The sequence below is a fragment of the Pleurodeles waltl genome, chromosome 4_1, assembly GCF_031143425.1.
Source record: "Pleurodeles waltl isolate 20211129_DDA chromosome 4_1, aPleWal1.hap1.20221129, whole genome shotgun sequence".
In the NCBI taxonomy this organism is placed as follows: Eukaryota; Metazoa; Chordata; class Amphibia; order Caudata; family Salamandridae; genus Pleurodeles; species Pleurodeles waltl.
Genome location: NC_090442.1, coordinates 700,194,318 through 700,221,267, shown reverse-complemented (window position 1 = coordinate 700,221,267; position 26,950 = coordinate 700,194,318). Strand labels below are relative to the sequence as shown.

The following is a 26,950-nucleotide window of genomic DNA, read 5'->3' as shown; positions in this document are numbered from 1 at the left end:
TCTCTGTATCTTCAGAGGAACAGCCATGATGGCAGTTCCTCCGACACTACAAAATAAGTAATATGGTATCCTGAAAATAATAATATTGATGTAATATATTATCATTTAAATAATAGGATCCTATTTATTTGTGATGAATATGACTGTTAAAAATCGGGCCTCAGGTTGGCAGAGGTATGCACCCTGTCAAAGTAGGGACCACAATCCTAGTCAGGGTAAGTCACAACACAACCTTAATTATCATGTGCTCAGCCTCAGGTAGCTTGCACAGAGCAGGCAGGTTTAACTTAGAAGGCAATGTGTAAATTATTTGTGCAACAACTCAGAGTAATACAGTGAAAACACCACAGACTCCATATCAAGTTAGAAAAATAGATTATGATTTTATCAATAACTTAAGACCAGAGTGACAAAAAGCCAATGTGTAGAAATCGAAATATGAATTGTAAAATAATAAATGTTAAATAGTGCTTAGACTCAAATAGCGCTCTTAGGGGTTACTGTAGGTCACATTGGACCAGACAAAAGTAAAAGTTCAGGCTATAGAGGTCCTGGGAAACAAAGTATATTTTCTGGTCAGAACAGCGAGATGCCTGGTGAGATGCACTGATCGGGCCCTGGCAGGGATGGCGATGCATCGATCTGGTTAATGCAGCAATGGTGATGCGTCAGTTCTGAAGACAAGCACTGGAGCTGAGATGCGCTAGTTCCAAAGTACGATGCGCCGGATTTTCCCATGGAGTCAAAGGATGCATCGACCTTCGTAGACTGCTGCAGTGCTGAAGCATGATTCCGATGCATCGGGCTCTCAAGGTAATGAGGCGGTTCTGAGAGTGATGCACCAATATTACTCCCACAACCAGGTCGATACAGAGGCTCTGCTACACACAGACAGGAGGTGCAATGATTTCCGTATTCGAAGTCTATGGTCCACTTTCAGGGAACCAGGCACAGGAGCAGGGATAGAGACTTTGATGTCCCTGAATATCAAACAACAGGCGACAATCCAACAAGCTCTTGGAGATCACTTGGGCTGCAGCAGGGTCAGAGAGCAGTAGGCAGCAGGGCAGTAAAGCAGAAAAGCAGGCCTTCCAGGTCAGCAGTCCAGCAGAGTAACAGTCCTTGTTGCAGCACAGCAGTTCTTCTGACAGAGTCCAGTTGTAGGTCCAGAAGTATTTAATTTAGTGGGGTCAGAGACCCAGTACCAATACCCAGTTGTGACTTTGTAATGGGAGAGACTTCAAAGAAAGGTCTTTGAAGTGTGCAGAGGACCTTTCTTCCCAGCCCTGACTCCAGACTATGGAAGGTGGTATTCATCTGTTTATGTGGGGACATGCACTCTCTATTCAGGTGTAAGTGTCAGCTCTCCACTCTTCCTGCCCACAAAGAGGCATCAGATGAATGTAGATAAGTGCTCAGATACACCTACCCTTCCTGTGTTTGTGGCACTCTAGAGGGAGTGCACAAAGTGTAGCTGTCACCTACCCCAGACATGTTTTGGGGACAGGCTGCAGGCATGAAGAGCAGAGAAATGCCCACTTTATAAAATTGGCATTTCTAATATAGTAATGCTAAATCCAACTTTATCAGTAAAGAGGATTTATCATTACTATTCATACAATATAAAACATGCAGCAGCTACTCCTTTCTGATAAGGAATTACAGCTTAAAAGTGTATTTAGGAATTCCTAATGCTGGCGTGTGAGAGGAGTAGGCCTCACAGTAGGGAAAAAATAATTTGGGAGTTTTTTACTAACAGGACATGTTAAACTTAAAGTACATGCCCTACTTTTTACCATGCCCTATGGACTACCTAGGATGAGTTATAAATAATAAAAAGGGAGCCTAGGCCTTGGCAAGTGGTTTTAAATGCCAAGTCGAAGTGGAAGTAAACTGCACACACATACCCTGCAATGGCAGGCCTGAGACATAGTTAAGGAGCTACTTGTGTGGTTCACACAATCAGTGCTGCTGGCCCACTACCATTTAATTTACAGGCCTTGGGAACAAGTTGTGCACTTTACTAGACTTATAAGTAAATTAAATATGCCCATTAGATATGACCCAACACTACCATGCTTAGAGAGAGAGCGCACGCACTTTAGCACTGGTTAGAAGTGCACAGAGTCCTAAAGCAAACAAAAATGAGGTCAGAAAAAGAGGAAGAGAAAGAAAATAGTTTAGGGTTGACCCTCTACAGAAGGCCATTTTCCAACAATGACCATACATAGCAAGTAAAAAGTCTCTTTCCAAAAGGCCCCTGGCACAAGGTGTATTCACATGCCGTATCGCAAACTGGTCCCATGGTAGACGGCACAGCCGGTCTATCAGAAAATTAAGGCCCAAATTAAAGAAGGGCATAGCGCCAACTATCGCCACATTAACAATTTTTTTACGCTAATGTGGCGAAAGTGTGGCATACACTGCGCCACTTTGTAACCCCTTGTGCCACATTATGCCTGCGCCAGGCAAAATGTATGCAAGGGTGCCATTTTTAGCGGCTTTTTTTATCGACTGCACAGAGCAGGCTTTAAAAGGGGGCATGCCACTGTTTTTCAATGGCCCCTATGTACTCTGCAGGATTAGCGCCAAAATGTTGGTGCTAATCCTGCACAGTACATCAATAGTATAAAAAAATGTTGACGCTATTGCCCCTATCCTACGCCATGGTGTGCAATATATTAAATATGGCACACACATGGTGGCATGGCAGTAGGGAGACGCTAAGGGGAGCAGGAAAAGTGGCGCAGCATTGGATGCAGCACCACTTATCTTAAATTCAGGCCTAAAAGTGAAAAGATTGAGACTGACAGATTTATACTTGCAATAACAAGATTTGTGAGACAGCCACTGTAGCACATTTATTTTCAGTTGAAGCCGCCCAAATATGGTAATTACTGTCCAAAAGATTAGGGAAGGAGGCACGGCACGGTCCATGTTCTCTGGCTCGGACTGCCAAATTGAATGCTGCTGCACCATACAGCGGTTAATACAAAATGCCCGTAGTACCACGTATTCAAAAAGTGAAAAGCAGAATAGAAAGGTGAAAAATTAAGCCAAACAAAATAGAAAAGTACTGCTAAAGGTACAAAAATAAATTGGGAAATGTAGATAAAAAAATGTTTTAGTGATCTGTTTGAAACACAGACTGAACTCACAGTCACGGATGTACAAATGTAAAATTGACTACATAATCAGTGGGGTAGTGTTTTATACGAATAGGAAGAATGACATGCAGGTCATAAAAAGGAAAAGAAAGTTAATAGCAGTGAAAATAGTAAACATTGCAGAAATTATTGATATTTCTGGCCAAGTTGATTCACCTTGCTATATTGGGTGTCTTTTTATTTTGTCTGAGCCTTTTCTCATTAACTGTGATATATATATTTACAAACATAGAATAGCCAGTACAACACTATAAAAGCTGTTTTATACACACTGGCCGTGTTTTTCAGCCCTCTAATCACTTTAATCACTACCCCAATATGACAAAGTGAAATGTTTCTTAATAGTGTCACCTTGTAATCCTACAGACCCTCATATGTATCATTTTTCTGCACTTTCTGTGAGCGATATCTTGATTTGCCAATGTGCCTTTACAGACTTCTAATTCCATAAATCGTTTGGGAAGTCATTTTTTACCCCTTGTCTTTTTTAGACCACCATGCTTAGACCTTACCTTCCTTTTGTCCTGATGATGGCCCTAGAATAACGTCTGGTTGAAACGCCATTGATGATACTGGCAATTCTGATAATAATTCAACTGCTTCCATGAGCCTGATAGAGGATTTACCTCTACAGAGTGCTGTGACATTTATAAGCTGACAGAAGCCCTATGTTTATCTGGTTTACACTTACTATAAGTGTTTTTCCTGTACAAAAATACACTGTATGATCACATAATGCACCAGCACCGCCTATGGACTTTTGATATGTGACTATTACATAATATATATACTGGATGTATAATACGTTTGTCATTACAACAAATCTTGTGTTATTTGAGCCTGCTTGATTTTTGCTCCACCTTTGTTTTTACTTTACGTGTATTGATTTTTCCAATTAATTCCACACATGCAGTACTTTGTATTATTCTATATAATGCTCGCCCTCAACAGAACATAGTTGCTTACAGTACCCATTGTATAGGTTTTCCATCAGGTGATAGGATTGCTTTAACTAGTTGCCCACAGAAGCAACGCAGAGGGATTTCCAGCTTACTTATAACAAACAGTACGTGACAAGGGTTGGGCGCTGTATATTGAGTTCAGTCTCCAGCCATAAAGTGGTGTAAAGAAAAGTGGATCAAGTTGTCGACAGTTAGCTATTCCGGGGCACAACAACTAATACATTCAGAATAAATAAGGATAACCAATGAGCCCAGGTTTCTGTGGTACCAACATTCATCCGAGCACTAGAGCATTTAAGCACGTGACTCTATCGCTCATCTGTCACTCATGCTTTGCTTCAGTTGCATTTGCAATCCATTGAGCATCATATGGAAAGACAAGCAGCATGTGATAAAGGATGCTAATATTAGCATTAGCAATCTGAGCTTCTGCGTAATAACAGAAGTCAAGGCATTTGAATACCCGCTGTGTTTGTTGTTATACAAATTCTCATAATTGTCTTGTATATTTAAGCAAATTAGTTGGCGAAATAACATCATTGTCTGTCTTTATTCTGTCTTTTATAGGGTGACCGTCTCCGTGCAGAAAAATAAAAATGTTGTGATTACTGTGAATGATGAATTGTCTTTTGTAATCCTTTTACACCGGGTCTGGAAGAAGCACCCAGTGAATGTTGACTTCTTGGGAATCTACGTTCCTCCCTCCAACAGGTTCTCTCCAGTGGTCCACGGATTGTTAGGTAAAGTGGCCAATATCTATGGTTCATTGTCCATAGGGACAGCTTAGAAGTTGATTCTAAAAGTGGTATAAACCTGACTCAATAAGCCCCACACGAAAAATTGTGTAACCTTATTATGTTAAATCCTGAAGCTAGGAATTATGGGAGTGTAAAGGGGATTATTTTAACTATATAAAGGACCACCTTTTGTAAAATGATGCACAGTATGAATGCAGCTTAAAATTAATGTGTCTACTGCATTAACATTCACTGTTATATGGCACATAGGGTGCACCAAGTACTGGTGTGTAAACCTCCATCCACTTGCCTCATAGTACATTGTGGAATGACCGCTGGCTCTATATTGATAATTAATACATTCTTTATGTACTAGCTGGCGTCCGAAGTCACTTGTGAAGTGGTTCTCTCACGGCCCCTGTGTGTCTTAGTCCTATGACTCTGTTCATAGACAGACAGACAGGGATAGGGCCAAAGGGCTGAAATCAGACGGGGGAGGGGACCATGCTGCCCACCTCCCCCCACAAAAAATGAATAAAAGGCTAGGCCATTCTGGCCTACATGCATATTTCACAGAAATTAAACCTCAACAGGAAGCACTTACAAATATACACTTAGCTGGTGTCCCAGTTGAAGCTCTGCTTCTGGAATGGACAAAGGCTGTGTGCAGTGTCGGGTTGAGTGGTTAGGGGGGGTTGGCCGCAGGGACTGGCTGCAGGCGAATCCATGAGACCAACCCCCGCTGTCCACGGCCTTTGACCATGTGCGGCACAGGTTTGGGTGGTTATCATGGGATGACGGCCAATCCCTGTTTTGCGTGAGCTTGGGTAGTTGTAGGCCATGGCCATGCGTGACGGTGGTTGGAGTCACATATAGTAATGAAAATTACTTTACATAAAAAAAAACATAAAAATTCACTAAAACAAAACAATGGTTACAGGGGCGATATAGTTAGGAAATAAAAAACAATAGAAATTCACTTAAAAAAACAAATATTACAGGAACGTTATAGTTAGGCTCACATTTTAAACATACAAAACCCTAAGGTAACTTTAACCCGCACCCTTGCCATGCACTGTTAATTACCCCACAAATTACGTCACTCATGAGATATTTGATATCATCATTGATAGTATCAATATAATATTTGCAATAACATTTTTGACAAAAAAAACTGTGGATGGCAGGGGCTTGAGTTCTGGTTACCTTAGGGCACGAGACATAGTTACTTGAGATAACTATAACTGTAACAGGTGAATTTCTATGGTTTTAGTTGTTTAAAATGTGAGCCTAACTATAACTTCCCTGTAACCTTTAGTTTTTAAAGGGAATAATATACAATATATATATAACTTAGATCACAGTTTTCTAATTTCAGGATTTTAATGGTCTAACTTGTAGTTGGGTGTGGAATGTGGAATAGTGTAGTACAACCACAATTTGCCATTAACTGTTTAATCAGTGATGATTTACCCATACCATTTACAATCATATCTCTATTTATGACCTCAACGAGGTTATTCACCTGTGGGTAAAATATCAGAATTCTATGATGTTAAATTTGTGTTCCAGTAAAAGAATTCTGCTATTTCACTCAATACAGATTGTACTCCATTGCCTGAGATTATTTCACTAGTAAATGCCTCACTCATGAAAAGCGTTCTACGTAATTAATAACCACTTTGGCATTTGTTTAAAAAACAAATTGCATTTTACTTACTGCAGTTATCCACAAACACTATGACACACTTCTGCCTGGTATTTAAAGAATGAAACAGGCCTACCAAATCTACTGCTAACCATCAGGATCACTGACAGAATCTCAGAAACACAAATATTGCGTGGACAGAATATTGTGTCAAAAATATAGAGGCCCAAAATTTCGAGAAGCTAAGTGCAAATAGATAAATATAGATTTACTATTCTTAACTCCACATCTACGTACCAATGTGTGTGTGTGTGTGTATATATAGTCAAGGTGCTTATATGTGGAGTTATATATAGCAAACTTTGCTTACCTATAGAAACGTACCTTCACAATATGTTTTTCCTCAATATTCTTGACACACTATGGTTTCCACACTATAGTTTTTCTCCAATATTTTGTTGTCTGCACACCAACCATCCACATAGTTTTCCTGGCAATATTACTGGCTTCAAATTGGAGTGACTGTTTTGAAGCATTTATTACAATATTGTCATGCTGCCTAATATAATGTTATAGGTGAAAACGTTATGTGTTCTTATATCAACTACTCGGCTTAAACTTGCAAAAGGACAGCACTGGCATCAACAGTAATGTAACACATAGCCTTGGGATCATGTCTTCAGCATTTTTCTGAAGGCAATATCTTGTTTTAGTGCTCTGAATTCTTTCTCACAATTCTATCCCAGTTGAATGTGCCAGAAAATGGATTATCAGTTTGGGAAGGGGGCAGGCTTACCAACTTAATAAAAACACCTTGGTTAGGTCTCAACATAAGTCTCAGCTAAACTCTACCTACCTTATGTGGCTAGGACAATTAAAGCACCATTGAAAACTGACAGTTTTTGGTTGGTTGGATGCGATTCTAGGCTGAGGGAGTGAGGGTCAGAAATATCATGCAGGTCATCCTGGCTACAGTATTTCCTTTCTGCCTTTGTCTACTTTTCAGAAGCCAGAATTATCTAGTGGTACAAGGTAAAAAAAGATAGACTTTCCACCTTGCCCCAGTTCCAAGTTTTACCTCCATCACTTTGAGTTATTGACATCCTCCAGTCGGGGAAGGCTGGAAGCTGAGGTCAGACCGGATTCCAAAGTGGTAAGATACATTTACAGTGAGATCCTATAAAACTCATTTTCACTAATACAAAAGCCCTCAGAGCAGGAACAACCTGTTTTTCTTGCTCACCTAGGTGTGACATCCCTGGACAAGCCTCAGCGCCTTACTTGTCTGCATCCTCCAGGGGTAGAAAAAATGACAAAGGCCCACTTCTCTCAAACTGCTCAGTAGGTTTCTCTGGTCACTCCTTCACCTTCAAGGTCCTCAGGTCAGGTTTATAACCACCAGGGCTCTCTCCAGCTAGGGTCCAAGAGGTGCCTTTTAAAATCAGGAGTGCATCTGCTTTTTGTGTCCCTGGAGCAGGCGAACAGGAGGTTAGCCACCTTCGCAGAGCAGTTTCAGTCGCTGGGTGCTTGAGTACTATTTTTTACAGCAGGGTCTTCTTCTTCAAAGGTAGTCTTTCCAGGTCCAGGAATGTTCTGAGAAAGTGATGGTGAGATGTCAGTCTTATGCAATGGACTAGCCAGTGAATGGAGCATTTTTCCCACCTAATCTCCTTTTGTAGCACTTGCTCTTATCTTTATTGTAAAAATTCCCCCAGAAGACTTAAATCCATACCACTAGCTCCTTTTAATCTGAACGATCGCTGGCTCTCCTCCAACCACTGCCCAAATTAGAAGAGCTTGCCATCCTCTTTCAAGGTCAAAATCTGTTTTTCCTCTTTCTGATACTGGAGCCAGATGTTCTAGGAGGGACTGCGGGATGAATGGAAGTAGATCATGTAAGCCCCATTTAGAATCTTCAAAAGTCAAAAGACTTTAAGCTGAATCACTGGCGCCAAGTGAGAGGGATACTGCTGTTTGCATGATCTTGATGCAGTCAGCTCAATGCACCCCTCTGAAGAGTGGCCCCCTGGGCCTTGGCAAACCACATCAATGCCAAAATCCAGCTTTGACAGTTGCCTTTGAGACATACCACGGCAGTGGCTGAGGAACACAGAAATTCAATATCGAGAGAAAGCACCTACTGAATTGCAAACCTGGGTTCAACACCCCTCATGGAAGTGGTGTCTGTCCATTTGTCAGAAGGTTCCAAGTTCACTTGGGGATCTTCTCAAACAACATTGAGCCTGAGGAGATGAAAAACATATGCCTGTATTTATACTTTTTTTGCGCCGCATTTACGTCGTTTTTTGACGCAAAAACGTCGCAAACTTGCAAAATACCATTGTATTTTGTAGGTTTGCGCCATTTTGCGTCAAAAAGCGGCGCAAATGCAGCGCTAAAAAAAGTATAAATACGGGCCATAGTGTCATATCAGCATGAAGTTTTGTGTTAGATGGATAGGAGGGATATTGTTGACAATTGTGGTAATTAAATATTTTCAAGCCACCTGGTAGATTCCAGAGTTTGACATTTATTTGATCAAAGCCCACAGCAGTGTCATTTGATAACTGACTGACTATCACTGCTTTCAAATCAAACACATTACAAAAGGGCGAAGCAGTAATTTTTATGCCATTCGTGTATTGGTGAATCTCATTAGACTATTTACTTTCTTAAATGTTTTTTGTCTAGGCCAGTTTATTCAGGACCCGGAAGTACAGGTGTATGATGAGAGACCTGGTTCCAACCCAGAGAAACCTGAAGCCACCATGGACGTGAAAGGCCACAAGCTCACAGTTACAAGGTAAATTTTTCAATAAATGAAAGGTACACATGGCAAAAAGGACTATGGCCCATATTTACGGAAGGTTAGAGTCGCCTTAGCATAATTTATTTTGATACTAAAGCAGCGCTAACTTAACTCCATATTTATAGTTTGACGCTAGACCCGTCTAATGTCAAAATATTGGAGTTATCGCCATTTCCAGGAAGCGCCAACCCACCGTGTGTCAATGAGATGTAAGGTAGAGGTTCCCTTCCTAAAAATGACGCTAGCCCCCAGCGTCATATTTAACACCCGACGCTGAAACGACACACTAGTGGGAAGCGGATCTAAATAATGGCGCTAAGCCCACCATTATTTAACACCTGGTCAGACCAGGCGTTAGCGTGCATGTAGGCCCATTTCCATGTGGAAACACCATGGAATGGGCACACAGATGCCCACCCCAACCCCTAGCATCACCACTACCCACTCCACAGGGACACTACAGGAGGAGGGAGCCCATCCCAGGTAAGTTGCAGGTAAGTGTATGTGTATGTGTGTAGTGTGCCACTGGGGACCCTTACATGGGGTACATTACATGGGGCCCTTACATGACTGGGTATTTTGGCCTTGCCCGGGGGACACTGGTCCCCTGTGGTGGGCATTGGGTTGGTCGTAATGACTCCTGTCTATACTTAGACATGAGTCATTTTTAGGCTGCCTGTGCATCAGAAAATTATGCTAGACTGACTTTTTTTTGCCACTAATCAGCCTAACATCATTTTTTACCCACTATCGCCATTTCCCCTAATGCCATCCCTTACCGGCTAATTTTTTTTTGGGACACTAGCCATTCCTTAGTGCCATTGTGCGTAGTTTCTAAAATATGGGCATTGAATGGTGTAAGAGAATGGTGTTAGCTCGCGGTGAAAAAAATGTTGCATAACTGCGCTAGAACAGTTGTGTGCCATTTTTCATACATATGGGCCCATGTCTGTAGTCACAATTAACAGCCGTATTTCAAACGTCTCTTTATGTATTTTTTTATTTCAGATAAGGCAATACATATATTTATTAAATAGTATGCAATTATATGCTCACAAGTTTCACAGTCTGTAAGACAACAGACAGATAGACAGACAAAAAAATCCCCCAAAAATTGAAACAAACATACATACAAAGAGAGAAGGAAACAGATTAAAAATGTCAGACTGGAAGACGGTGACATAAAGTTTAGACAGTGGCAAGTGAGATGGAAAAATTATGAGGAATTGTTGCAACTTTTTATTTTATATGCAAGAAATGGCTATTAACTATGATTTGAGAAATATTTAAACCTTTGGAAGCTCAGAAAACAGCAATTGCTTTCAATCAGTGACTAAAATAGATAGGTTCAACTGTAAATAAGTAGTATGACATGTGAGTGAGGATGAAGAACTGACTACCAAATTAGGCACCTTAATCAGAGTTCAGTGGATCCCATCACAAACATGGTAAATTTTCCATCTCCTGTATTACAAGTGCATTATAGCCACCTTCACTTTTAACATAGCAGACAGGATGTCTGCCATACTCTGACAGAGCATCCAGTCCGCCAGATTCTAAATAGGGCCCTAAGTAACAATGGATATTTTGTATGTCAATTTGGATTCTGTTGAAAAACAGTTGCACTTACCAAAGAAGGATATCCTGTAATCATGTCTGTTCAGTCACCATCTGACTGACCCTATTTTCACAAACCCTGTGGTGTTTTTGTTTGACCCTCACACACCGTATTGGTGTCATGCCTCATCATCGGGTCTCATCCTGGTTGCATTAAACCAGCATGGGCTCGACCATTTTCCAAACAGTACTTTGAATATTGATCTCAATGGGGCCTACTAGTAAGGAGATAATTATATAGCTAAAGGTCACCCCAGCATCCCTTTATTTGGGTGCCTTTAGTATGGTTAAAACCAGGATTTTGGGGTGTTTGAGTGTTCTAACACCCTAGTTTTAGTCAACATGTTTCAGCCCTCGTGAATAGGTCACTAAGCTTCCCAGGATTTTGTCAGAACTTCTGTAGTTACCCTGTACATTTATTTGTGTTTCCTAATTTCATGTCCAATTATGACAAAGTCTTGGTTGAATGATAGACAACATACTTCATATAACACATATATAGGCCTACTTGCCTGAATTATTTTTGTGGTATATATTATTGCCTACCTTGGGGAGAAGATTGTATAGATAGATAATGATATTCTTTTTTAAATATAGAAGCATAATCGTGTTACTTAATGAGACAAACAAGAGACACTGCATGCATGCTTCACACTTGAATGCAAATGATGAATTAGTGAGCCTCAATCATTGAGTAATTATGCAATCAAGGTAATACACATACAGAATACTATACAAATTAACACCACAATGATTATAACATTAGATGTGGAGGATCTGTACACCAGTATTCTGCAGGATGAAACCATGAGATTGATTGAAGAACTTTTGAGGAGCAATATATGGTTATATGGAAATAAATTACATCTACAAGTTTTGGTATGGCCTGTGCCATGATAGCACTGAAGAAGCACTTCTTAAACTTTGAGGACACATTCGTCCTACAAGTACAAGGAACATTGATGGGGAGCACTTTTACCCCCTAGTTTAGCAGGTTTTAGATGCATTTCTTAGAGAAGATTTATATATACCCTGAGAGCAAATTATACAAAGAGTGCATCAACCTCTGGTGTAGATACATTGATAATATGTTGATCATCTGAAAAGGTCATGAGGAGTCAGCAATTTGTGATCTGGGTTAATGGATCAGACTCTTACCTGAGGTTCACTTCTATGGTCTCAATAGAGCAGATCACATTTCTGGATCTGGAAATAGGAAATGAGACTGAAAAAAATAACACTATAACATACAGAAAAACCACAGATTAGAATGATCTACTTTAATTTCACAGTTTGTACACCCCCCTACTGACACTTAGAGCCTGCTATATGACCAGTCTCTCCATATAGATAGGAACTGTAGTCATATTGAAAACCATAGACAAAAGGTCCATTACTTGGCTGTAAAAGTACAGGATAAGAAATACCCCAACAGCATCATATGGAAGTCAATAAAAAGAGCTAGGAACAATAATAGAGATGCTCTTCTGGAAACATCCCACCATATTACCCTAGAGAGATTGACCTGTGTGACTACCTTCACCCCAGTATCAAAGACCAACTTGCCACACAGCTCTGGATCGAGGATACGTGAAGAATCTCTAACTAGAAGTTGGAACCAGTTGGAAATTATGGAACATTTTCTTTGTGGCAAGTGTAATGTTTGCTACTGTAAAAGAAGTCTAAGACAACCACATGATCAACAGAATCATACAAACTGTAACACTAAGAACTGTGTCTATATGATCACATGCAACTGTAATCTCAGGTGTGTCAGTATGACAACCAGACTGGTAAGAGTTCAAATAAATGAACATCATATGTTGTACTACCAAACTCACAACACACTTCCTAGATGCCCAACATACACCTAACAATATGCAATGGACTATACTAGAGCAATACCATCATGCCCTAACATCAAGAATTTGCTTTTGGAGAAAGAACACTGATGGGTCTTTAGACAACAAATGGGCACAAAAAAGCTCAATGATTAAATTCTATGGAGTCAGTTGATTTTCCTTCTGACTAACAATGCCTCATAAATGCACTACTTGACATCTTCAATTCCACAGGACTAACAGTGCCTCACAAATGAATTATTTGACATCTTTGTTGCATTGAAGATGAGTGCACCGGACTATGGTTATACCACAGTTACCTTAATAGTGATTAGTGGGAATAACAATAAGAAGATCTAGGTGGGATTACATGAAAATTATTTCTCCATGACTAATCATGCTTCAGCAGTAGTGCATGTGACAACCTCTATACATCTGGAGTGGATGTGGGTCTAGAACTGCATGTGAGCCACATCCTTTGTGAGACTGATTAGTATTTCAAAATTTCATGTCAGAGGTTACTACTCGATTTAACATAGCCAGGAAAAGACATCCTGTCAGGAAAAGAGATCCCATTCTTCACATTCCCCTGTATTCAACATGACCACCCACACATGAATATTTGTCTCTCTGGGCTGGTTAGTGTACCTGTAATTAGCATGTTGTGATATAACAACTGTTCCCTGGATCTAACTCTGAATAATCCCTGATCCTTAATAGCACCCATCACTGATGGTTAATCATCATCCCCTCAGCAGAACCCTTGAGCTTTCCCATTCCATTATGATGTCTGGGATTGTAGCTGCTGATTGTAGGATATATCTGTAATTTAATATTTCAATCACCTGTTAAAAGGATTGGGAATCCACTGTGTAAATAGGTGTCACTACAGAACTACTTTTTCCCCTTTTTTCTGTTTCTCAATCATTGCACTTTATCACATTATGAGGCATGCAACTCATTCAACAGAGGTCTATTCAAATATGGCAGCCATCAAGAGGATGCGTTTTGAGTAGTACAGTGTTTACATATAATAGAGGTAACATAAATCAAAAGTATACACCAGAAGCATAATCAAGTAATCAAGCAAAAAGTGATGGTTTCTTCATCTTTTATATCGGGTTAGTCTTATTTTCAGTCAGTGAATGCAGATCCTATTCCCTGGGGCCAAATACAGTTAAAGAGGGGAGAAGGGCCCGAAGCACCCGCCCGAGCCTTATTAGGCCCTTGTACGTCAACCCCAGGAGCTGTTCATTATTTTAAAAGTGAAGAGGGGCCATGATGCCTCCTATATCCAATCCTTCTGAGGCCTCAGGAATCCCATACCCCAGGGCTGTCTGTTTTTAAAAGGGGAAGGGAAGCAAGTGGCCCCCCTCCCCTTTCCTCCAGTAGCCCCGAGCAACCCATCCTCTAGGGCCATCCATTGTTTTAAAGGGGGAACACGAATGCATAGCCCCCAACGCCCCACCCTCCCACTGCAAGCCTTATTAGTCCTCAAGGACTCTATCCCCTGGGTCCTCATGACACTATAAAGGGAAGGGCAAAAACATGGACTCCTCCCCAAGCCATATTAATGGTTAGGGACTCCATTCCCCGGGGCTATATTTTATTTAAAAGGGGGAGGGTTTAGGGAGCCACCCTCCCCCAGCTTTATTAGGCCCTGGGGACTCCATCCCCCGGAGCCAAGTAATTACTAAAGTGAGGGGAGCATGTGGTGCCCTCCGTGAGCCTAATTGGGCCCCAGGACACCTATCCCTGGGGCCAAAGTTTATATAGAAGCAGAGGGGGCCATGTCACCCTCCTCCCCCAGATGTTTTTGGCCTCAGAGACCCAATCCCCCAAGGCACAATTTACTTATTTAGGGAAGCTGCCACACTGCCCCCTCCTCAAGCCCTTTTCAGCCCCAATTAATCCCTCTCCTGGAAACATCTTGAGTAGTGGGATGTGCGGACACTCTCCTCAGGCCGTATTTGGCCCAAGGGCCCAAAGTACTTTTTAAGGGGAGAGAGGCTGCGTGGCCCCCCTTCTGAGCCTCTAAAAGGCCTCCGCAAACCCATCCTTAAAGACCGTTTTTCTCCCTGAGCCGTTATAGGCACAGGGGAGACCACCCCGGGACCAAAATTCACCATAGAATGGGAGGTGTCACGTGGCCCCTCTTCCCCAAGACACAATGGGCCAGAGGGAGGTCACTCATAAGGCCATAATGTACCAAAAAGGAGGAGTAAGGCCTTTAAAAGGCTCTGAGGATCACATCCCCCAGGGCCGCTATCTTTAGAAAAAGGGAGGGGACTACACTTCCCTACCTGAGCATTTATTGGCCTGAGGACCCCATCCCTTGGGGCAGGCTCACTTACTCTGTCCTGGGGAGCCCACGGCACAGCAGTTTCCCTGCCTGCTCCAGCAAGGACAGGGAAACCTGTGTTTGCTACCACCTGGCGGAAGCATTTTTAAAACTCCCGGCAAACTAGAGCAAACACACTGGGTGAGAGCAGTCTTTTGATCTGTTTCCCTACCAGATTCAGTTCGGGCAGGGAAACAGATCAAAAGTCTGCTCCTAGCTGGCAGGAGAATTTTTAAAGCTCAGTTTTTGCTCCCATATGGTAGGAGGCTTAAGATCCTGCTGCCAGGTTGGAGCAAACACAGGTTTGCCTGCCAGCGCCGGTACGGGCAGGGAACCGCTATGCCAGGGAGTGGGTTCCCCGATACATAGCAAGAAAGCTGCCCCTGGGTTAAGGGGTCCCTGTGCCATTAATGCCTCAGGGAGGGGAGCTGTGTCCACCTTCCCTTTTTGTAAAGTTAGTGGTCCTGGGGAATGGGGTTCCCTTGGCCTTTTTAAGGCTTGGGGAGGGTGGGCGGGAACAGTATACCCCGGAATAAAAGGTTGAATATATACCCTGGCATGTATGCTGTTGCCATAAATTATGTCATTTTAGTTGTTATCAGTGACATTACCAGTGCTATCACTGAACATGTCATGAAGGATGTAATATACTATGTGAGGGTAAAAGCAGATCTAACAGGATGAAGGTCTGGGGGGGCCAATGGGATAGATGTGGACAGTTACCTGGCCACCAGAGCATTTTACAGTCTCCCAGCTTGCCTGATTTTTGCGACAGCCTTTCTTTCCTTATATCTCCCTATGTTCACTTGCTTGCAACTTTCCCTGCTTCCCGACTGCAAAGAGTTGCACTAATTCCAGTAGGACTCTCTTAGGCACCCCTCTGCAGCCCTATTGGGCAAGCTATCCATTGAGATAGATAATTGAGAAAGAGAAGAAAATGAAAGAATTAATGAAAGTGCAACAACCAGTTTGAAGAAGGAGCTACAATAAGAGGTATCCAGGAACATGCTGTGTGCCTGTATGTGGTGTGAGGTCCAGGCAGAGTCTGACATCTATCTTGCATTTAGATCTACTAGCCACCTATGCAAAAAGAGGCAGTGTATTTAATACTATAATCAAAACACTACATAACAAAACAGAGCAAGATCTTAACTGGCAGTCCTCTACAGCATGTCTAAGGGTACTGCAGGAATTACAAAATAGCAGGTTGTTGTTATGTATGTATGTGTGCATGTATATATGCATGTATCTAAGCATCTGTTATTTGTATAGTGCAACACAGCCAATAGGCAGCAGAGTGCTCTACATGGTCAAAGGCAAAAATACAATCAACAAATGATTGAAGAGATAGGTGAGTTCTGGGAGCAGAGATGGACATTCATCGTAAAGTAGTGTTCTTTAAAGAGGTGCATCTTCAGCACTTTCCTAAATTGGAGAAAGTTGGGGTGGTCTTGATGGATACTGGCATGTTGTTCTAGATCCTGGGTATGTAGATGAAGAAGGCCTTAGGCCTTGTTTTATCATTTCTTTTTTTTACACTTCTTTCCACCAGTCTATTGGTGTCTTTGCTGTAGGTGTTCCAAGAGCCACCAGTGATGGTGAGATCATAAGCCAGTAGATGGATGTGTTGGCTATGATGGCCTTGTCCATGATGCAACTCACTTTGAATATGTTGCAGGGCAAGCAAGGGGAACCAGTGAAGTTCCAGCAGGATGGGGGTGATATGGTCATATTTTTTCAGGCCATGTGTGAAATGTGCTGAGGCATGAATGATGCCCTTGAGAGGGGCAATTATGGGGTCTTGGAAGCAATGGAGCAAGGCATTACCACACTCTGGAAGCAAGAATATGGAGACTTGTCCAGCAGTTCTCGAGTCACGTTCTGAAAGGAATGGTCTCACTGTTTGTAATAGGCAGAACTGATATTAGGCTGTTGATTCTGTTCCTTGAGGGTGAGGTTTGAGTACAGGGTGAATTGGGTACTGGGTGAAGATTAAGGTTGAGAGCTATTAAGGTTCATTTCATTGAAGCAGATTTGGACCAGTTGTTGCGTGTTCTTGGCAAATAACAGGAATTGTGTCTTTGTGGGGTTGTGCATCAGGATGGTGCTGGGCATCGAGGTCTGGATGAGGTGCATTGTTTAAGGCCTTAGATATCTAGGGTTGAGGACACTTTCAAGTAGAGTTGTGTATCATTGCACATTTAGGCACAGCCAAATTGGCAGCAAAACATAGATTTAACAGTGTTACATAGAGAAGCAGAACTGCATTCTGTCCATGGCATAAATGTCCATACTGCACATGCAGAAATAGCACCATGCATAACAATTTCAGAAATGCCACAATTGTACCAATGAGGCACATCAAGGAATTGCCCTTTGATACTGAGGGCAGTGTAACAATGAAGTTAATTGTAGCACATTGAGCACTGGACAAATATCAGGGCATACCCAGCACATTTAGGACATCTACTGCAACAAACATCAAACTGATGTAAGGAATGCTTTAATTAATCTCAGCCACTGGAAATTGCTCAGATCACAGTTTAGACAATTTGTTTTGCTCATGGTGTCAACATAGAAAGAGGCCAGTAACATACTAGCCAAAATTTGTCCTGCTCCAATAGAAACAGTTCAACCTGAGCTGGTGACATTGTTGCCAGATGATGCCAGATGGGCAAAGGCAAAGCTTCTAGCCAAACAATGGCAGAGGTGTCAACACTGCATATGAGACACACAAGCATGACCATGTGCTGCTCATGGCACACATAACAGATGCCAGTGCTGCTCATGACACACTCTGATTCATGCCCCCTATGGCCCTGATGGCAGTCACCCACTCCTGACACCCAGACTCATGGCACATATACCAAGATGCTTGAAAACGTCTACGACACCACCATCACGACAGGGAAGAAGAACCCTTCTTCACTTTTGAATATGTGGTGTGACGGTGTAGCTGTCCTCTAATTCTCCTCTACCTCTAGCAGCTGCCTGCCCTCCTGGCTTTACAGTCCAGCCTGGCCACAGAGCAGTATACACATCATCTGCACATATGGGGAGTGGTTATGTTTGAGCAACAGACTATTGTGGTTTGTGAAAAATAGGTTTCCATTACACTCAATTGAGAAGGTTCACTGCATTGACTTCTTTTATTGCTATGGATCTTTGAGGAAATAAAAGAAGGACTTGTGTTGCTGTTTCCCGCTGCTCTCTAAATGAATGCAAAAAGAACAGATGATGAATGGAATGTTGAACAATGTCAAACATTTACCCCAAGTCACAGATCCGGGCTTAAATCTATAGTTTTATTGCTTGCCACACCATTCCAGTTTGGATCCAGCCCTATGCAAATCTGTCTTGACCCTACTCCCCATGGGAACAGTCCAACCCAAACTGTTAGGCCTGGTCCTCCACCGTGGACCGGAAACCAGCATCCTGGGACCATTTCAGGGTATCACACCTCATCAGCCAGGCCAGCTTGAATCCGGTGGCATTGCTAGCACGGGCCACACGCCTTGGCATACCCTTCCTAGGTTGTTTGTATTCCGGTTCAGGGAGGGCCTGGCATGGCAGTTTGGCCTGGACTGTTCCCATGAGGAGCATGGTCAAGACTGATTTGCATATAGTTGGGTGCAAACTAAGGTGACATGGTGGGCAAAAAAAGATGGATTGAAATGTTGCCTGAGAGATTGCCAGTGGCTGTGATTAATTCAGGCATTTGATTCATCACCTTGCTGTTTTTGCTTTTGCTGCCCTAAGTGTGCCGGGTATGCCCAGATGTGGGTCCCGGGCGCACTATGCCACTGGAACCAGGCTATACCTGGCTGAAGAGCCCTAACTAGGGCGAAACAGGTCCTAGGTTGCTTGTGTTCCAGTTCAGGAAGGACCTTACTGGCAGTTAGTGCTGGCCTGTTCTCATAAGGAGCAGGGTCAAGACTGATTTGCATATGCCTGGGTCCAAACTGATGTGTCCTGGTGGGCAAAAATGATGGATTGGGATATGGCCCTGAACGACCTTGTTGTTGCATTTGCCAGTCTCCAAATGGAGGCAGCTGCAGAATGGGATCACTGGCAGTAATGGAGTCTCAGCCCAGATAAACCAATGAAAGTGGTACCTACTGGTAAGATGCAGTATAGATTAAATGTATTTAAAAGTATTAATATTTCATATTGTTAATATAAAGCAGAATAACACTAAAAGTAAATATCATGCTGAACTGTCAGTACATCTCTGATATATTTGGAAACTGATTTATTGTACAACTGGTAAATTTACACAAAGGGAAGCAGAGCCAAGGTACCTAATTGTGTCTTCATTCAGCGCAGGTTTCCGCCACCTTTACCTCAGATGATTATACAATGATAAGGAAAAGTATAATATTTTCTCCCTGGTAGCACAAAATGCATATTTTGGAGATACCACTGTGGCATTCGTTACAAGTCAGGCAGATAATTTATCCCCAGAGTGATGCAGTGATTGTGCTTTTCACCAGGTGTGGGATCGCACACAGTAAAAAACTAAGGGCCTGATTTAGAGTTTGGTGAACCAGTTACTCCATCACAAACGTGACGGATATCCCATCCATCGTAATGCAAATTCAATAGGCTATAATGGAATTGTAATACGGCGGTCGGGATATCCCGTCACACTTGTGAGGGAGTAACCCCCTCCACCAAAGTCTAAATCAGGCTCTAAAACTTTTGCCCAGACCTCTTCCACCTCCATAAGCAAGTGAAGAATGTCTGTGGAAATGTCCCTGGAATTGGGAACTGCAGTTCTCGATCTAGAATGTTTCAAGTTCTGCGAGTTCCAGATCTGAAATGTCAGTACCCATTCTGGCGCTGAAACCTCATAATACTTGTTGCTGGGGTGGGCATACCAGTCGGAGTTCCTAACACCTGCACTGGTGTCTCCCTCTCTAATTACCAGGTGTGTTGTATGACGCCTTATATATCCTCCAAATGGAAGTAAGGAACGCTTTTTTAGACAAACCAAGCGCAAATATTGCACTCTGTATAGGGTTATTTTTGTCTGAAAATATTGCATCGATCACATATTTGTTCCAGTTTATGTCTATCAGCACTCTTCAAGAAATTATATTTAACGCCTATGTTAGTGTTTTTGAAAATCCTACTGGAATATGACTAGTAGTCTTTGGAAGGGCCAACATCTCACCAAAATATTTAAAGGTTTTAGAACGATCTCACTGCTAGGTGTGAAAATACTATTTCATTCTGTAGAGGCACTGCTTGTTTCTTCGATAAGGAAGTTGCTTGAAATTATTTTTCTCACAGTGCTATCGCTGTTAACTTTTGCATACTTTTGCCTAACTCCCCTCACATTTACCAGAATGATTTGCATGAAACAAATAAAGACCCGCTAATTTTTTGTTAAACATCAAAAGGACAGAGGCATTGTTACTCATTGCTGTGGGATTTTCTTCGACTATCTACTTGAGGTTCGGAAGGAAAGGTGTGGGTGGGGAGGAAGCAAGGAAATAGATAAATGATATAAAATTATCGAGTAACCTCAATAAATCAGTAGACTGTGCTAATACAATGCTTTGTTGAATGGCCTAAACGTGATGCCTGCAGTGGAATAACCTTACATGTATTTCTTTGTCCCCGCTTGCTCTTCAGTGGTTTGCAGAAAGACTTCAGTACAGATGGTGCTTCAGGGACCGATGTGCGCTGCTGGTTCGTCCACAACAGCGGAAAAGGGTTCATTGATGGCAGTTATAAAGACTATCTGGTCCCACAACTCTACAGCAGCCTAAAACGCCCTTGAGGATCTCAATGCTCAACATTTTAAATAATAAAAGGAGACGCATACTTTATTTAATTGCCAATTTTATTTTGGAATTCGTTTTTTATGCTTTCATGATCTTCACAAAGACTGACCATGATGGTGCAACCTGCTTAAATGAAGTATGACAGAAAACTGTTTTGTTTTCAGTATAATTTAAATATTGAATCCCGCACATAATATATAGATGTGCATTAGGTATATAAAGGTATATAAACAAATATAAATTCCACATAAAAGGCATTTGTTTGAGTAATGTATTTCGTTGTTCTTTGTCGGATGTTTAGTTGATTGCTTTCACGAATAATACATTTCTCTTAGGTAGTATTTTACAACTTTTACATCACAATGGAAGTTGCTGTTTTTGAATAAGTCCTTGAGAATGTCTTTACACCTTTGGTCTGTGAACTGAAAAGCCAGAGTGTTTGCCTTACCTGTAGCATAATTTCAGAAGCCTATGTTTCCGGCTATCTGCATTGCTCATGCTCACATGTACCTGGGCACCATCCTGAGATTAGATTATTGTCTATATATAAATGATGGAGAACAGAAGTACGTCCATGCTCACCAGCCGGGTGTCTTGCAGGAACCTGCTGTGTATAAACAACAGCTCATTTGTTTGCATTAAAGCCTAGAATGCCTATGTATGGATGCATATGTATGTTAAAACAGTCTTAGATTTCTTGTAACATGAATAAAACACTGTGACTGGATTACTTAATGGACACAACTAGATCCCACATAACGCTGACGGGGCCGCCTTGTTTGAAACCCCATTTGAATTTGAATCACTGCACACATTGCTAGAGCTGGCTATTCATCTGGACACTGAACTATCCCTGGAGGCTTAGGTCCTCAAAGTTGCCAGTGCCTGTTTTTTCCAAATGAAAATCTTGAACAAAATCCTTTAGTTCATTGATTCTCAACAGCACATCGCAGTAGCATGCTCCTAATTCAATGACATCTTAACTTTGGGAGTGGCATTTATTTTTATGGTCGAGCCAAACTGCTAATCTAAACCGCAAAAGCCAGACACATTAGCGGGCTTTCCAGGCGTCAGCATATCAGCCCATTACCTAGGACTGTGCACTGCTTGCATATGAAGAACAGGATCACCTTCAAGGCTATGACAATCTTCTACAACACAACTTCTGCCAACAGCCCAGAGTCCCAGGCAGCCAAATCAAATTGTCTCGGCATTATATATAGAAGAGAGAGGACTTTCCCAATTGCAGCAGCAAAATAATACAATTTGCTCTCTTATTATCTCGAATTGAGATAAATCTGACAAAATTCCAAAAGCTGCCTAAAGCCTTTTTCCGCCATAAGCAGCTCCTCTTCTTGTTCTAATGAGCACTTTCATTTTGTTTAGTTGGGCATAGTTAGCAGACCACAATTTTACCAGCTCCTCTTAATTTCAATGGAAATTTTCTCTTTTTAGTCTTTTAATTTATAATAGATCATTCATCAAGGACTTGTGCCTATGGTATGCTAAATAAATGGTAGTATCCACTTCCTAAATGAATACAGTTAACATAACCTAACACCCCCGAAGGCGTAATAAGATAGGGGACTGAACTGTAAAGCTTTAGTACTATTTGGCTTCACTCAAGTTATATGGGTTGAATGACAATAACATGTATGTATTTACCACACAATGCCTTTACCACGGATATACGTTTACCACACAAGGTAACTTTATTAAGGGCAAGTTAAACCTTAAATATACATACCATGTTTGGTAAAGGCATGCATGTTAAAGGTACATCCTTAGTAAAGGCATGCATGGTAAAGGCATTGCTTGGTAAACAATAGGTGGTAAGTGCATTGCGTGTTAATGTATGTGTTGTAAAGGGGGTTTACCGTTATATACAAGCACTAAAAGGTCCATGGTTTTGCAGGAGTTTTCTTTTGTTTGGTTTTCATAAAACGATATTACCACATGGGCATTTATTCATATTGGATAGAAAAAAATCTAAGTTTAACATAGATAGCCATTTTCAGTGGCTGTTGCAGGCAATCACATATATATTTACATAATTAGGAGCGCGGAGTGTGCAGTGTGCACTCCTCACCCACGCTCACAAAGCACTGCACAACACCGGACCAGAATACCTCAACAGACGACTCTCCTTCTACACCCCGACCCGGCATCTCCACTCCGCCGACCTCACCCTCGCAACTGTCCCACGTGTCCGCAGAACTACAACCAGCGGCAGATCATTCTCGCACCTCGCCGCCAAAACATGGAACACACTTCCCACCCACCTGTGCCAGACCAAAGACCTCCTTACCTTCAGGAAACTTCTCAAGACCTGCCTGTTCGGGCAGTAGCAGCACTCCCCCCCCCGATTTGTCCCCCACCCCTCCTCAGCACCTTGAGACCCTCTCGGTGAGTAGTGCGCTTTACAAATCCCTGATTGATTGATTGAGAAGCAAGTATTAGAGTCAGTAGGTAGGTTGTGTATGAGGGCTTGAGCTGGGTGGTTGGTTCGATTAGTGGTGTTTAGAGACTGATGGTACTAATTCTTAGTTTCCTGATTTGCAGATGGGGGAGAGTGAATGTGTGTGCGTGTGTGTGTTTGTTTTGAAGAAGTACGATACTCATGCTAACAAAAGACTATAAACAGACCAAGTATTGCTTGCTTGCATCGAACTGCTGCATCACTTAGGGACTACAATGAACACAGAAGAGCAAATGCAAACATTTTATAACAGGCTTACATTAAAATGGTCAATAGTCTGCGGTTTAGAAGTGCAGCATTTTGCTTACTGAGTGTGGGTAAAGAATTGGTCATAATATGGTCTGTTTTTCAAATTGGACAATTGGTTAATTGAAACTGAAATCAAATTCGCTTTTGCAGCGGAATTACAGGTGGCTCTTTTACTCAAAAGCATAAAAAATGGGGTTATTATATTATAGGGATACACATCACCACTGGTATTTTTTCCACTGAGAGCACTGCTCCCCAATAATTAATTTCAAAGAAAATTGCCGAGTAAACATTCACTTTCTCAGACAAATATCATTCATTTTATCAGCCTACAACAGCTCAATGAAGCTGCCCTTCAAAAGATGAGAAGCAATTTCAATGTGAACAAGGAACTTTCATTTTAAAAGTCATTAAGTGTTGATGGGCTTAGGTGCCTAATAATTTATATTGGATGAATGAAAGTAGGCACATTTACACTGGCATGTGTGCTCTGCTTAGGCGAGCTTTAGAAATATTTCAAAGACAGACAGTATATCCTTTATTAAGCATGTTTGGAAATAAAAGACACAACTATGAGCACACAGTTTTAATAAATTTAGCGGCCAGAATATCTAAGTGTGGAAATAGGGACAGCAATATTTATTTACTATTCTTATTTGTTTGTAACTGCATCCAGAGCAACAGAAATAGCAGACATACAGAAAACAACTCAGGATGGACAGCCCCTGTGTTTGCAGAGCTCTTTAGCCAATAACAAATAATTTAGTTAAATGATTAACTAAGCAAGAGAAAGGGGGCTTAAGGAGGTATTACAAACCCTAGCTTTAGACAAGGGCTCACACCTCTCAGCACCAAGGCTGCACATATGTTTTTGGTAACTATTGTGGCCTGCAGTGGATTTGGTATCACGAACAATGAGCTACATGATCAATGCTTCATCGATGGACGTCTGTCCAGTTGATGCTTGGATCAGGCAGCTGAAGAGTGATAATGACCCAGGGAACAGAAAGTGTACTCGACCACAGAGTGTGTAATCAAAATATACATTTAATTTGCACTCAGACCTGAGGCTAATCCAGCGCACCCGAATCCTAGACTACAGAAAGAGAACACCCATCCAGTCTTAGCTACTTAGGGCCTCTATACAACAGAGGTAATTCCCAATATAGCAGTCACGTGGTGGAGGGCTCAGTGGCTGGCCTCTTCCTCTCCGATTGTTAACGAGTCATTATTTCCCACTTGCAACTGCGCTCCTTATCACTAACACGTGAGCTACCACCCGCCAAGATGTTAGCACACAGCATACATTGACATTGTTAAAAACACTTTAGTTCTAGAAACCTTTATTAGAAAAAAAACAGTTATTCAAAGTTTGAATACTAGGTGAATTTAAAAAACAAATCACACGTATGGATCTTCCTCTACATATGAATATAGAGAGATGCCCTTGGCATTGTCCTCATGTAGGTACATCTCTGCATTTCCCAAAACACCCCCTTCTCCTCTAAAATGTTCCTTCTCCTGTAAAATGCTATCAAGCCTCCCTAAAGCAACCTCAGCATTGAAAAAGGTCTATGTAAAACACCACAGAAAATCAGAAAAGCTTGTCAAATAGCAAGTACAATACAGAGACTAAAATACAAAGAAAGGAGAGCTCTGCAGAGGTACTGGAATTGCACAGCCAAGTATCGCAGCAGTGATGGGTCACTTTGTAGTCAACATTATGCCAGTCCCACACAGAGCCATCCTCTGTTTTTCCACATCTGGAAACTTCAATGCAGCCTCTCCCAAGTTTCATTGTAGAACCACCTACAAATAAATGGGAAGAAGAGAAAGTCCATTGATTAATAGTATTCAGCAGACTAAACCATGCTATCAGTTGCGTGAGCAAAATGTACATAGAATCAGGCTGTATAAGTGTATGTGAAATTAACACATTCTTTTAGACTATTAGAAATTATGACGCTGTCCCATACCAGTCTAGAAAGCATAACCATTACTTCAGAGACCTTGGCCTTCTTCAGAGATGAAAATATAGCAATTACAATCCATCCTTAGACTCTTTGTATGTAAGATACCTATGATATTTTATGAAGATAGAGCAGAGCCCTTTATTTCCCCCACCACTGCTGTTCATCAAACCTACTGCACACAGAAATGACTACAGTGTCTCCTCTCAACTACCCTACCAACATTCCTTGATGGATTTAAGTGCAAACATTCCATATACCAATATAGCCTCGTGATTCCAGTAGACAATACTAAGAAGACAGGTAATACTCAACACAACTCCCTTTCTATGCAGCAGGACCAGACAATGAAAACACTCCAGCACAAACATGTAAAATACACAAAGAACAACTCAAGAGACAAATGAAACTTTTGGCCTAATTAAGGGTGTAGGGTCCTCCCCAGCCTGGGCACCTGCAAATGATTTTGCCACACACAGAGCTGTAAATCACGCTTCTTCATTCTTCTGCATGTACCTGTGAACTCTCAGCATTCTAAACCAAGCTTTCATTCCTTTCTATTCTAGTGATATATATATATATATATATATATATATCTATGTACATGTACAAATATATCTCTTTGATCAATCGTCTTGGTTATTTGATCATTCGACCTGATCTGGTTGCTCAAAGCTGTCATCTTCAGTGTCAGACATTGTTAAAAGATTGTGAAGAGGTAACATCAGTCACTGAGTTTTCAAGTTCAGCCTTTCTTTCAACATTTTGAGTTGAAGACCAATGAATCACAGGCTTAAAGTGAGAGGAGTCTCTTGTAACAGACTTAGTAGAGTACTGGGCGATCACCATGTGTCCCTTGGTAGACATGACTTGAAAAGGTTCAGCATCATATGGAGCATCCAATATTCTTTTGCACAGTTGTCGGGCAATCACCAAATATCTTCTTCTAAACAAGATGTCTTTGTAATGTCACCCTTTGTCTGCATAAGCTTTCATTTTCTGCTTTTTCACCAAGTCCCTTGTGCAAACCTGTTATCGTTTTTCTCTCTCTTGGTGGTTTATTGGGGTTACTTAGTTGTCATTGCTCTAGCGAACATCAAAGTCACAGGACCTTTGCCTGTGGTCAAGTGGGGTGCTGAACTATAAGCCCTTAGAGTAGCATTTAGGGCCATGTGTACGTCACTTTTTTTTGGACACAAACAGACCAATTCTGTAAATCAGGCCGTGTGTGACCCTAAAAAAGCATTTGCCATGCACAAAACCCTATTTTGCGATTCAGTAACCTATTCCCAAATTGCAAAATGGGTTTGTGACTCACAATTAGGAAGGTGGCGTCCT

The 26,950-nt window shown here is 41.6% G+C and overlaps 1 protein-coding gene across 1 annotated transcript in view; it reads left to right on the top strand.

Moving 5' to 3' along the window:
- Positions 1-21,641, top strand: part of ITIH2 (inter-alpha-trypsin inhibitor heavy chain 2) — a 286,914-nt gene extending 265,273 nt beyond the window's left edge. The window contains exons 19-21 of the mRNA XM_069229266.1: positions 4,697-4,869; positions 9,206-9,317; positions 20,763-21,641. Of these exons, the coding sequence (XP_069085367.1) occupies positions 4,697-4,869; positions 9,206-9,317; positions 20,763-20,910 (433 nt within the window). The 3' untranslated portion in view covers positions 20,911-21,641. The remainder of the gene's footprint in view (positions 1-4,696; positions 4,870-9,205; positions 9,318-20,762) is intronic.
- The last annotated feature ends 5,309 nt before the right edge of the window (positions 21,642-26,950 follow it).